The sequence below is a fragment of the Rhizophagus irregularis genome, chromosome 10 (genome assembly GCF_026210795.1).
Source record: "Rhizophagus irregularis chromosome 10, complete sequence".
In the NCBI taxonomy this organism is placed as follows: domain Eukaryota; kingdom Fungi; phylum Glomeromycota; class Glomeromycetes; order Glomerales; family Glomeraceae; genus Rhizophagus; species Rhizophagus irregularis.
Window position 1 is genome coordinate 4,906,850 of NC_089438.1, and position 12,386 is coordinate 4,919,235.

At 29.4% G+C, this 12,386-nt stretch overlaps 4 protein-coding genes across 4 annotated transcripts; 3 read left to right on the forward strand and 1 right to left on the reverse strand.

Annotated features, from left to right (window-relative positions):
- Positions 1 to 4,121: 4,121 nt before the first annotated feature.
- Positions 4,122 to 8,601, forward strand: OCT59_002485 (uncharacterized protein; the record flags this gene model as incomplete). Its single annotated transcript, XM_066144540.1, has 3 exons — positions 4,122 to 4,567; positions 4,656 to 6,962; positions 7,062 to 8,601. The coding sequence occupies 3 exons, from the start codon at positions 4,122 to 4,124 to the stop codon at positions 8,296 to 8,298; spliced, it is 3,990 nt and encodes a 1,329-aa protein (XP_065995696.1). The 3' UTR covers positions 8,299 to 8,601.
- A 1,351-nt stretch (positions 8,602 to 9,952) lies between these two features.
- Positions 9,953 to 10,204, forward strand: OCT59_002486 (uncharacterized protein; the record flags this gene model as incomplete). The annotated part of the gene is made up of 1 exon (XM_066144541.1): positions 9,953 to 10,204. One exon carries the CDS (start codon positions 9,953 to 9,955, stop codon positions 10,202 to 10,204), a length of 252 nt encoding a protein of 83 aa, XP_065995697.1.
- Positions 10,205 to 10,702: 498 nt separating this feature from the next.
- On the reverse strand, positions 10,703 to 11,082 carry OCT59_002487 (uncharacterized protein; the record flags this gene model as incomplete). Its single annotated transcript, XM_066144542.1, has 2 exons — positions 10,703 to 10,820; positions 10,955 to 11,082. The coding sequence occupies 2 exons, from the start codon at positions 11,080 to 11,082 to the stop codon at positions 10,703 to 10,705; spliced, it is 246 nt and encodes an 81-aa protein (XP_065995698.1).
- A 363-nt stretch (positions 11,083 to 11,445) lies between these two features.
- Positions 11,446 to 12,058, forward strand: OCT59_002488 (uncharacterized protein; the record flags this gene model as incomplete). The annotated part of the gene is made up of 2 exons (XM_066144543.1): positions 11,446 to 11,559; positions 11,639 to 12,058. The coding sequence occupies 2 exons, from the start codon at positions 11,446 to 11,448 to the stop codon at positions 12,056 to 12,058; spliced, it is 534 nt and encodes a 177-aa protein (XP_065995699.1).
- Between the last annotated feature and the right edge of the window lie 328 nt (positions 12,059 to 12,386).

Below are 12,386 nucleotides of genomic sequence, written 5' to 3' on the forward strand. Positions count from 1 at the left end.
TGAGATGAATTTTATTTTGTAATAAATATTTATTTGATAATAAATATATAAATATTATATATATATATATATAAAACGTTATGTTTGAATTTGAATTATTAAAATATATAATATAATTATATAATCATCAAATAAAAAAAAAAATCCTATCGCTAAAATATTGCATATCTTTAAATGTCTTTAATAAGTAGTTAACAAGTTTTCAAGAGAGCTTTCATATCTAATAAATCAATTCCCACATAATCATTGCCTGACTTTCTTCTTGATACTCAACAATTAATTATAAATAAAAGTTTCTTTGTTCAAAAATTTCACCCACCCGTTATATTTATTAGGATTCTCCCAACAATTTTCGCGCATCAGAGCTAGTCATTGATGTCCTATTACTTCATCAAGTCTTCAAACGCATTTGCAGGTAATACGAGCGACTTCACATACAATCGTTTCGTAAAGAAATCAATTGTAATGGGACGCCCTGAAATATCCTTTTCATATCTGGATTATTTGCAAGATAATAGTAATCACTTTCCATCAAAGGTAAGAAGGTAAGGAAAACGTTAACGTTAAAAAAATTTTACTCACTGAAATGGCTGAATTAGTTCTAGCAATTATTCCTATCAGACATGTCTTTCATTAATAATGGGTAATAATATAAAAAAAAGTTGCTAATAATGAAAGAAATAAATATCAACAAAAATAGGATATATAAATTACAGTATAATCATTTATTCTAATAAATCAAAAGACTAGTAATGATTGTTAAAATTAATCTTATGATAGTCTTTAAAATATGTTAAATATAATTGATAATATGATTCCTATCTTATAAAAAATAAACTTTAGATTCTAATTAAATAACCCATTTACGTGTAATAAATATCATTGAACTATGGGTAATAAAACGTTAAGTTCAACTATCATTGATTAACACACGTAGGTGTATTTACAGTAATGGCCGATATCAACATATCATAACAGATAAGGCAAAGGCTATCTAATGTGTGTTTTTAATTTCTTCTTTACGTTCCTTAAAGAATGTATCAATTATTAAGACTAAGGCCATTATAGATTATAATAATAATATGATTATCAATTGGAAGGGTGATGTTCTTGAAGTTATGACCGAATGGCAGAAGTTGCCCATCATATCATCAGTATAGAAGCACCTAAAATTGAGCCAGAAGAACATTATTTTGATTAATAAATTTCAAGTATTGAATTAAATCAGCTGACTAGCATAATATCGCAAGAAAAAAAACTACGAATTACTTACAGAATAAACAACTATTCCTGATGCTGATGGATGTTCAGCTTTTCTATCACTGATGATAATACCATCGTTTATATCATTATGTCATAAATCTATTTGTATTTTCTTGGTGAGTTCTTTTTTAACATTCCATTATGCAATTTCATCAATACCTGATGGGTAAATTTCGGTGACAAAATGTTAAAATTGACAATTATATTTCCACAATTTAAAATCACACACATCCCAATTCTTCTAATATCTTACCGTTTGGAAAGAAATGAGCTATTTTTTTTTTGTCGAAAGCATCTAGAGTTTTCCCATATATCCCATTTGAAAAGTTACAAATTAATATTATATATCACCATAGTTCTTGTGATTATAACCGCAAACCTACCTTAGAAGGAACGCCGAAAAACTTGAATTAACGAGTAAAATGTTTCAATATGACCTATGAATGAAAAACAGTCGTTAATTCCAAAATAGTATGTAATATTTTTTACAAGTATTTATAAAATAGGTACTTTTCTTTTAAAGATGTGATAGGAGAAAGAATTTTCTTACCATTTTTAGCGTCATTAATATCAGGCGTTGGATAATTTAATTTGTTTCCCACAGCCCATACTATCTAGAGTGAATTTACCTCAATTACACCTTCTAGTTGCAAAGAATAGAAAATTCGAGAAGGTAAAAAGGTCAATATGACGTATTTTAAGCGCGCTATTTGGAAATATTAACCTGTTTACGCCGTTTACGGGACGTTCTTTATGGCAAGGCAGCAAGGGCAGACAAATCTGCGCCTATTTCAAACTATTTCCTGATAAAACAACCGATGATCAATCATTATAGCACGTGATAATATGAATATCCATCGGATAATCCATTTTACTAAAATCTTTTTTTTCATGATCTGGAGATGGTATATAATAACAGGATATTTCAACAATTATAACAATTATGTAATAAAATAAATTATTTTATTTCAAAAATAAGAATACGAAAATTGTTTAGCTTATATACGAAAATTGATTATTGATTTAAAAAAAACTTATAAAAATAGCTTATTGATTAGAAAATTCAATTTAAAAAAAATACATATACTTATAATGCTTAATAATAAAAATAGCTTATAAAATGTTTACGATAGAATTATATAACATAAATTTTATATACAATATTTAGATAATAAGCCCATCTCAGAATTCAAATAATATTCTTCATGTCTTGGATCGATGTAGGAATTCCTGGTAGAGATCCGAGAGACGGTACATGGCTGAATTCGGAAGTTACTGAAACCGAATTTTTGAGGCAAATTATTTGATAATAAATAAAAATGAGCGGGTAACGGATTGACGCGGGTAAAAAAATTGTGCCACGTAGGTGATTAAATACCTAGTTCCGAAAATCATTAATAATTTTTTATTTTTTTATCTTAATGGTTAAAGAATTTACTTGTTTAAAGAAAAAATTTTAAATATACAACGTTCCGATAATAATAAATGTAAAGACAGTGATGATAAAAAATAAAAAAAATTATGATGAAAAGGTCATTAAAAAGAAAAAAATTAAAATTAATTAATTTATTTATTTATTTATTTTATTTTTTTTTTTGATTTTTTTTTATTAATTTTTATTTGATAATATTTTTTTTTTTTTTTTGGAAACAAAAAATTTTCCTTTTTTAAATTTCATCATAGTACGGGTGTTATGCTATTTCCGTAATTTTGATTATTAATTAAACGCAAATCATTGATAATTTAGTTAATTTTTGTAAATAAAAACGCGCGACACCAATAAAAGGAGAAAATTTCTTTTTTGCGCGAAATAATTAGAAAATAATTAGAAATGAAACATGATTATAAAATTATTTCTTATTATTTATTAATTATTATTATTTTATTTATAATAATTCGTTTCTATTGTTCGAATATAAAAGAAACCTTGTTTAAAAATGTAAATCAGGGTGAATAATCTTATTTTTTATAAATAGAAGAAAGATTTTTTAAAGAATACCAATAATATGTTTGTATTCCAAAAAAGATATTAAATAATAAATATTTCAAAATTTCCTGCGATATAATTTAATCTCAAATTTTTGATTCGTAAATTTTATATTTAAGAGTCGAGTAATACCGTATTATTATCTGTTATCGTATTATAGGAGGGTTACAAACTTTTTAATTATGTAATCTTCGAATTTAAGAATTTTCGAATTATTTGTCCATTTTTACCTTATATTGATATTTCTATATTGATAAACAATAAAAGTAAATCCTTATTCCTTAATATTGAAACAAATTTGTATTTAACTACTATAGATTTAATAAGGTTTAGTTTAGTTTAAAAAATCATCAACCTATCAAAAATTACCTTAAAAAAAAAAATTTTTTTTTTTTTTTTATTTTTTTTTCTCCTTTATATTTTTTACCTTATTTATAAAAACAATCAATTTATGGATAAAGGAAATATTTAATAATTTAACTTTATTTGTTTATTTATTTGGAATTTTTTCTTTTATAAAAAAAGAAAAAAAAAATATATATAAATTTTTTCAACCCTTCTTTTAGTTTCTATCATTATTACCCTCTGATAACACCTAAATTCAGCCTTATTGATTGTCCCCGTAACGGATAATTCCATTTTTGACTAACAGTTGTAATACTATTCACTAGTAAAATTAAAATTTTATTACAAATCGGGTATGATCCACCACTTGCTGGTTTTCCTTTTATAATGTAACAATAAACAACTAAACAATAAACAAATTCCTTTAAATATCCCCCGCCTCAAACTCTCAAAAAAAAAAAAAAAAAAAAAAAATTTTTGTTTTTTTTCCCCATTTCTTTCCTTTCCTACTTCTTTCTTTAAAATAATGGATAATTATAATAATCAAAGATATTATTACGGTAGTAATGGGGATAAAAACGCGAGAAGATCCTCTCCAAATGGTTCTTATAATAATCGTAATAGTTACAATGGTTCCAATGGTGGTAATAATAGTAATGGTCGTTATCGTAATAATGGTTATAACAGTTATAACAGTTATAATGGTGGCGGAAATACCAGTGACAACAGTGATAGGAGTGACAGAAGTGACAGAAGTGATTGGAATGATAAAAGAAAACCTCCTCGTGAATGGAAAACCTTTACTGAAATAAAATTCAGAGTTAGTAATATTCACACTAACGCTACTGTAACTGATATAATGGAGGCTTTCGCTGCTTATGGTAGTGTTTATAGAGTAGAAATTGTGACCGAAGAAACTGATGACTCTGACTATCCTGAACGTCCAACTGGAACTGCTTATATCATATTCAAGTACGTGTTTTTTTTTATTTTTTTTATTATTCTTTTTCATCCCTTTAAATTATCATTCATTTAAAAAATATTTATTTAATTTAATTAGACCTGTACCCACTTATCCTTTCTGGGATAATCCGGTCCGCTTTCATGGAAGACCTTTACAGGTCGATTATCAAAAATCTATTCATAGCTCTGATACTTTCACTGATTATACTGATGGAAGACAAAAGTTAAAATTTCATTCCTTTCCTGCTGAAAGTTTAGAACTTGGTGATTATTTACTACCTGGTATATTTGTATCTGAGGCTAAATTTACTCAATCAGTAAAATTTTCTATAAGTTATCAAAAACGAAAAATAATTGTGGAATTTGGTGTTAAAGAATTTCATGAAGAGATCCACACCTTTAAACTTGAAATCAATTTTAAGGATATACTTAATGATATTTATTCTGAGCTTGACGCTTCTCAACGAAGATCTCGTGGTTCAATTACTATAGAAAATAAATATCCCGCAAAATATTGGGTATTAGATAAGAATCAAAAATCAAAAGATAAATTTAATTGGTGTATTGAAGATTCTTGGAAACGTATTATTGAAATTAATACAAAAGATGTTAATGAAATGCCTAATTTTCATAAAAATAATGAACAACCTGGTAAATGGCTCGTCTTTAGAATAACTTTTGATTTGGATCAAATTGGTAAAAATTCTAATGAAGGTCTTGTTCGTTTTAAAGAATTAATTGAGAAGGCTAGTGAATATAATTTGGCTCCTAGAACTTCAAATATTAGTAATGTTCCATTAAAAATTGTTGGTGGTGATGTTGAATTACGTAAACCTTTTGTGAACCGTTCAATGTTAAACTTTGAAGTTAATTATATGGTCGAATGTAATATTTCTTTTAATTACCTTAATGATTATAACCTTTGTGAAGAATTCTTTTCTTTATTATCTAAACAACCTACTAGAGTCTCTATTGATATTTTGGAAGGTATTTATTCAAGGAAGAAAAGAATTTATGATCCTTTAAACTATTTACGTTCAGAATTGAATAATCCAAAACATAAAATGGATAGTAAACCTAAACATATACCATATTATTGTGGTATGGTGCGTAAAATTGTTGTAACTCCTACTACAAGTTATATTTTAACTCCAACCATAGAAACTTCTAATAGGGTGATCCGTTATTTTCGTGATAAGAAAGATCATTTTTTACGTGTTCAATTTGTTGATGAGGCCTTGAGTAAAGTTAGTTCATCTAATGGGGATTTTAATGATACTTCAAATCTTGCTTTATATGATAGAGTTTATTATACTTTACATCATGGTATTACTATTGGTGATAGGCACTACGAATTCTTGGCTTTCTCTGCTAGTCAATTAAGAGATCATAGTTGTTGGTTTTTTTCGCCAACTGGTAATTTAACTGCTAATAAAGTTAGAGATTGGATGGGGAATTTTTCAACAAATAAAAGTGTAGCAAAATATGCTGCCAGAATGGGTCAGTGTTTTTCAAGTACTCGTGCTATTCAAAAACTACCTATTGATGACATTAAAGAAATTCCCGATATAGTTAGAAATGGTTTCACTTTTTCTGATGGGGTAGGAAATATCTCTTTTTCAATAGCAAAGAAGATTGCTTATGAATTGGATTTAAAAACAATTCCAAGTGCATTTCAATTTAGAATGGCTGGGTATAAGGGTGTTTTATGTCAGGCACTTGATGTTAAAGAAAATCAAGTTCAAGTTCGTCCTAGTCAACATAAATTTGAATCACATCATAATGTGTTGGAAGTTATCAGAGGTTCTACGTTCATCTCAGCATATCTCAATCGTCAGGCCATTACATTATTGTCCGCATTAGGAATTCCTGATGAAGTATTTATTGGATTAAAAGATTTACGAGTTAGGGAATTGGATAAAATGCTTGAAAGTGAACATACGGCGTTGGATGTTTTACAAAGGAATGTTGATGAATATGGAATTTCAATCTCACTTGCTGATCTTATCAAAGCGGGATTTTTAAGAAATAATGATCGATATTTGATGAATTTGATTTCTTTATTTCGTATCATGATGTTAAGAGACATTAAGAAAAAGGCGAAAATTCGTGTTGATAAAGGGGCATTCTTATTAGGCGTCTTGGATGTCACCGAAACTTTACAAGAGAATCAAATTTATTGTTGCGTATCTGATCCATGTAACCCATCCAGTAGAAAGGTAATAACTGGAAGGTGTATAGTATTTCGAAATCCTTGCTTTCATCCAGGAGATATACGTATAGTTACAGCTGTGGAGTGTGAGGCTTTAAATCATTTAGTAGATGTAGTAGTATTCCCAGCAGTTGGTTCTCGTGATCTTCCTAGCGAGTGTAGCGGTGGTGATTTAGATGGTGATGATTTTACGTATGTATCTTTATTTCTCATTGTTTAAAACTTAAAAGTATTTAAGTTGTTAAAGTTATTGATAAATTTTTTTTTTTTTTTTAAAAAAAAATAATTTAGTGTAATATATGATGAGCGTTTGATTCCTCCAAAAATGTATGAGCCTATGAATTATACGGCTCAAAAACCAAGAATGGTCGAAAATGTAACAATGGAAAATATCAAATCATTTTTCGTAAAATATATCTTCTCCGACAAACTAGGGATGATTGCGAACGCTCATCTGGCAAAAGCAGATTTTTTTGAAGTTGGTGCATTACATGGGCAATGTAAACGGCTTGCACAATTACATTCCGATGCTGTAGATTTCCCTAAAACGGGAAGACCACCAGAATTTCCACCTGAACTTCGTGCTAGTAAATTCCCGGACTTTATGGAAAAAGCTGATAGACAATCCTACGAATCTCAAAAAGTTCTTGGTATCTTATATCGTTCTATTAATGTATCGGAAGAGTATACCCCACAAACTAATTTAAATATAGAAAATTTTGATGAAAGATTATATGTTGAAGGATATGATGAATTTTTAGATGATGCGCGAAAGCTAAAACGAGAGTACGATGCAAACATAAGGGGATTAATGAACCAATTTGGAATTATGACTGAGATCGAAGTAACTAGTGGATACATCGTGAATACTATTACAAAAGTTGATAAAAAGAAACCTCGCGATGTAACCAAATCAGTGATGGAAGCCTTAATTCCAATCAAACGACATTATAAAAAATTGTTTGAACAAGAATTTTATAATGGGGGATCTAATATTATTACACCCGATATTCGTAGTAGGATGGAGTCTAAAGCATATGCATGGTATTATGTATCATACCATCCATCTGAATTAGGTGATGATGATTCTGAAAATATGATATCATTCCCTTGGATTGTGCATGATATCTTATGTGACATTGCCGTTAGAAATAATCATAAAGTTAAAGGTACCCGAAGAGTTTCCACGCCACCAACCGCTACTTTTACTGAAGGAACGATCCGATCAACCCACAATAATCAAAATGGATTTAACAACAACCAAAATGGATTCTACAACACCACTAATTATCGGAATGGATCCAATGGAGTATCCATGGAACCAATAGATTTATTAGGACCTGATGACGTTAACTCTAATATTTTTTCAACCGGTAATCAGAATCAAAATTATAATTTTGATCAAAACCAAGATTTAATCTCCGGATTAAATGACAAATATGAACCTTCCAAGTATCAACATTCCATTGATGATGATCTGATGGCCGACATAGAAATGTTGAAACTTTCTATCAAGAAAAAATATTAAAAATTTCCAATCTGTTGTATTGGCACAAATTAGTTTGAAAAAGTAATAAAGTTAATAAAGATGGGTGGGGTTAAAATTTATTTTAATAACCCAATTATTAACTATTATTCATTATTATTCATAACATTTCATAATATTTTATTTTATTTTATTTTGTATATTATTATTCATATTTATATTTTTTTACATCACAATGAGTAGGGAGTTAGGATAGCAGGCTAGATTAGCTAAAATGAAGTAAAATTATTTTAAAAATAAATAAAAGAAGAGAAATCTTTATTTATGAATTTATGATTAAAAATTTTAAATATTTTTTATATTTTTTAAATATTTTGTATCTTATCAATTATAAAGTTCTTGATAACCCGATAAAGTCCGGCTGTCAAATTTTTGACGGAGTTTGACGCTAACGTAAGGTCACTAACACTACTAACACTAAATAGAAATTGACATTATATTCATATGATTTCTATATGATTTTCCATAGGTCAGGACGTCAGGACGTCAGGTCGTCAGGTCATAATACAAATAACACAACATATAATTTTAATACAGATAATAATACTCATATGACGGTATATTAACAATATAGATTGATCTAGTAAGTCTTTTATTTTAAATAGTAAAAAAAAAAATTTCTTTTAAATATTATTAACATTTAGTTCATTCTTTTTTTTCATTTTTTTATCCATTTCTTTAATTTGAAAATATTTTGTATATTTTGTATATTACATTAAATTAATAATTTTATCAAATCCAAAAAGTTTTTTCCTAAATTTCCTCGTAAAAAAGAAAAAATATAAAAATTACCTATAAAAAAATTCATAGTCAATTCAAAATTCAAAATGAGACATTCCAGGTTTAATTTTTTTCTTTTCAATCGTATATTAATTTTTTAAAATTTATTAATTAATTATTAATTATTATACAAATAAAAATAAATTTCTTTTTTTTAAAAAAAAAAAATATTTCTTTAATTTATAAAAAAGAAAAATTACATCAAATTTATCATGGAAAGGTTTAAAAGGGTTGAATCAGATCGTGTTTGGTACTTATATTTTTTTTTCCATCATAGGTCGTAATGATCAATTTTATTACGGCGCATTTATTTATCAAGTTACAATAATAGATAAAGAACAAAATAATAGCACACGTTTCACACAATTCACAACCCACTCCATGCTAAAATTTTTTTATTTTTATTTTTAAATCACAAAGCGAACCGAGTTATTGTAAAAATTACAAGGACCCCTATAAACTAAAGTCTAAAGTAACTATGAAGACTGATAACCAAAACTCGGAATCAGGGTGATGTCCCTTGGTCGGAAAAAGGGAAGTGCACGGGATCGGGATGAACCTCCCCCGGACACGCGCACAAGGACTTACAATTAGTATTGATTCTTTCCATAAAAAAAAAAAATTCTGATATGAAATAGGCAAGTAGCCTTAAGTTACATTTCTCAAATACGGTCAACGTACGACCTAAAAATTGCGTAACAGTAATTCACTTTTTTTAATGATAAATACTCGATAAATGCTCATGATGAATACTCATCATATTAATCATTTCTTTCGCATAAATTAAATTATTTTTTTCGAAGTATCTATATCGTCACTATGAGCCACTGATCAAAAGTCTATTTTATTATTAATCATGATGAATTCGGAAAGGTTTTTACAAGCATATATATTATCCTCAAACTTTCTCAAAACTTCTTTCTCTAAAAATTTTTTTATCGCTTTACACCCAAATGATGGTGTCACTAAATTGTTTACTCCTACTGTAGGAAAGACTTCTTTTGGTGATACTTTTACGGTTAACGTTGCTGATGTTAACGAGATTAATGGTGTTGATGTCAAAATTGATGATTTAAAGATTTTCAGACCTCAAGCTTATTTGGAATAGGAAAAAAGAAACGTTAGGAATCTATGATCCTAACATTATGAGTCTTTGGAAGGTTGGCATCGCTGAAGTGAAGAGGACAGGCTTAAAGAATTTGATAAAGATAATATTGCTGGTACTGTTACATAATACCTGACGACTCTTAATTACTGATATAACCGTAACAGTACCGAGTTGAGACCTAACCACATGTTCAGGAAGAGGAACATTCACGTCATCGTACAAGTACCCGCTATTGGTAAGTGTCTCTCAATGTTTTACCTCTCGAACAAGAAATTCGTAGAATATTTATTGTCATTCAATTTTTTTTCTGTCTACACTGTATCATATTTGTTAATACTTGTGATCTCTTTCTGTTTCTTATCATAAGCTACTACCCAAAAAAACATTACATAGAACCAATCACCGGGGAAAACGTCAACCATATTCGCCATTGCTGCAGAACATTGGGGAATACATGTGGACTGTGGACTGTTCCCATGTTATTTCAGATTATAATAATCAATTGTCTCGTGAACTCAGTGCAATTAGAGCGGCAAATCCACCTTCAGATAATATCGCACTCCAGGAGTCGGCACTTCGCAAGCTCGACATAGCATTCGTTTCACGTGCATTAATACTAATCAAAATGATATAGAGAAAAGAATAAGGAATGGCTATTAGCACAACTTCATGGTTTGGATTTAGATAGTTTAAACCTTATTCGCGAAAACCTGTCAAAACTAAGCGCAGAAGAATTTTCGCCACTTATACGTTTCATCAATAAATGTCTTAATATTAGACATATTAGACGGATCCTCTTTATCCAAGATGAGGCGCAATGTCTTTGTCGACTTGAATTCGGAAAATACACTGGAAGTAGGGAAAACAAACCATGGCATCTTTTGCAGGCCTATACTTATCACATGATCAGATTCAATTTTGAAGTTACACACATTATTTCTGGCACTACTATGCATATGTCAGGCGGACTATCCCTAGTCACAAGTGTTGGAATATTTTGATTCATCTCGAAATGACGAAATGTGAATCTTGTGTTGAAACTCCCTTATCTCTCCCTGAACACTATAATCAATATGGATGGAGATTAGTTCTGAAACTCTTTCTTATTTAGGAAATATTCTCAAGGGACGACCCTGCAACTGTGCGTCATTTATAAAAATGCTACCCGACCGATCAGAACCGCTAAAAGATGATGAAATTGTTAAACTAGTAAGGAATGGTTCGATGAAATAACTGATACAATGGTATTTTATTTGCGCAATACCGCCAGTACTTTGGCAATCGGAGGAGTCAACCCAATGGATGCGATTGTTGATGTTCTTTGTTGCCGAATTATAAATATTCAGAATCGGCTGGTGCTGAACTACGTAGAATCTTACAATATTATAGCTATTGGAAAATATATGTGTTTAGATTACAAATTAACTTTGACAGATACGGGATCCGTACAACCCGAAAGATACTTATGTTGAACACATTTTAAAACGTCTTGGGAGCTCTCAGTCATTTGGTAGCGAACTTGATGGTGCTTTTGCATCAGCAATTATTGAGAAGCACGGTTGTAACGAACTCAAAAAGTGGACCGATAAACATTTCGAGTTTCCAGAATGGATCACGCCCGGAATGCAGTTTGTCACGGAGACAAATCTATCAAAAGCTGTTTCACTGTATGATTACGTTAATGACATATACAAATCAACCAAGTACCATAATCATGCTATCCAACCGCCGCAACATGCAGGTTCTGATCTTGTACTCTCTCTTGTAGATAAATCAAATGAACCAAATGAACCTAAAAATGTGGCTATCTACGAAAAAGTAGTTCCAGCAAGCAAGGTAAAATGCAAGCTTTAAAGGCGTGTCTAGAGCACCAGTACATGGAAAAAGGAAGAGAAAAAAAAGAAGAAAAAGGAAAAGGAAAAGAAAAAAAAGAAAGAAGAGGCCCAATTATAAAAAAGAATCTGGACCCCATAGTAAGAAAATGAATGAGGAAGAAGAGTGCCCAGATATGAGTACCTGGTCTCATCACTTTGGCGTGCATGTGTTTCTTTGATTTGAATCTGGTACTTCCTTATGATGAAGGATCTTTACTCATAATGCTGAAGCTAGATCATGATCAATACGATGGAGAGGTCGAAATTGGCCTTACTAAAAAATTTCAGAAACTTCAGGAACAACCTGT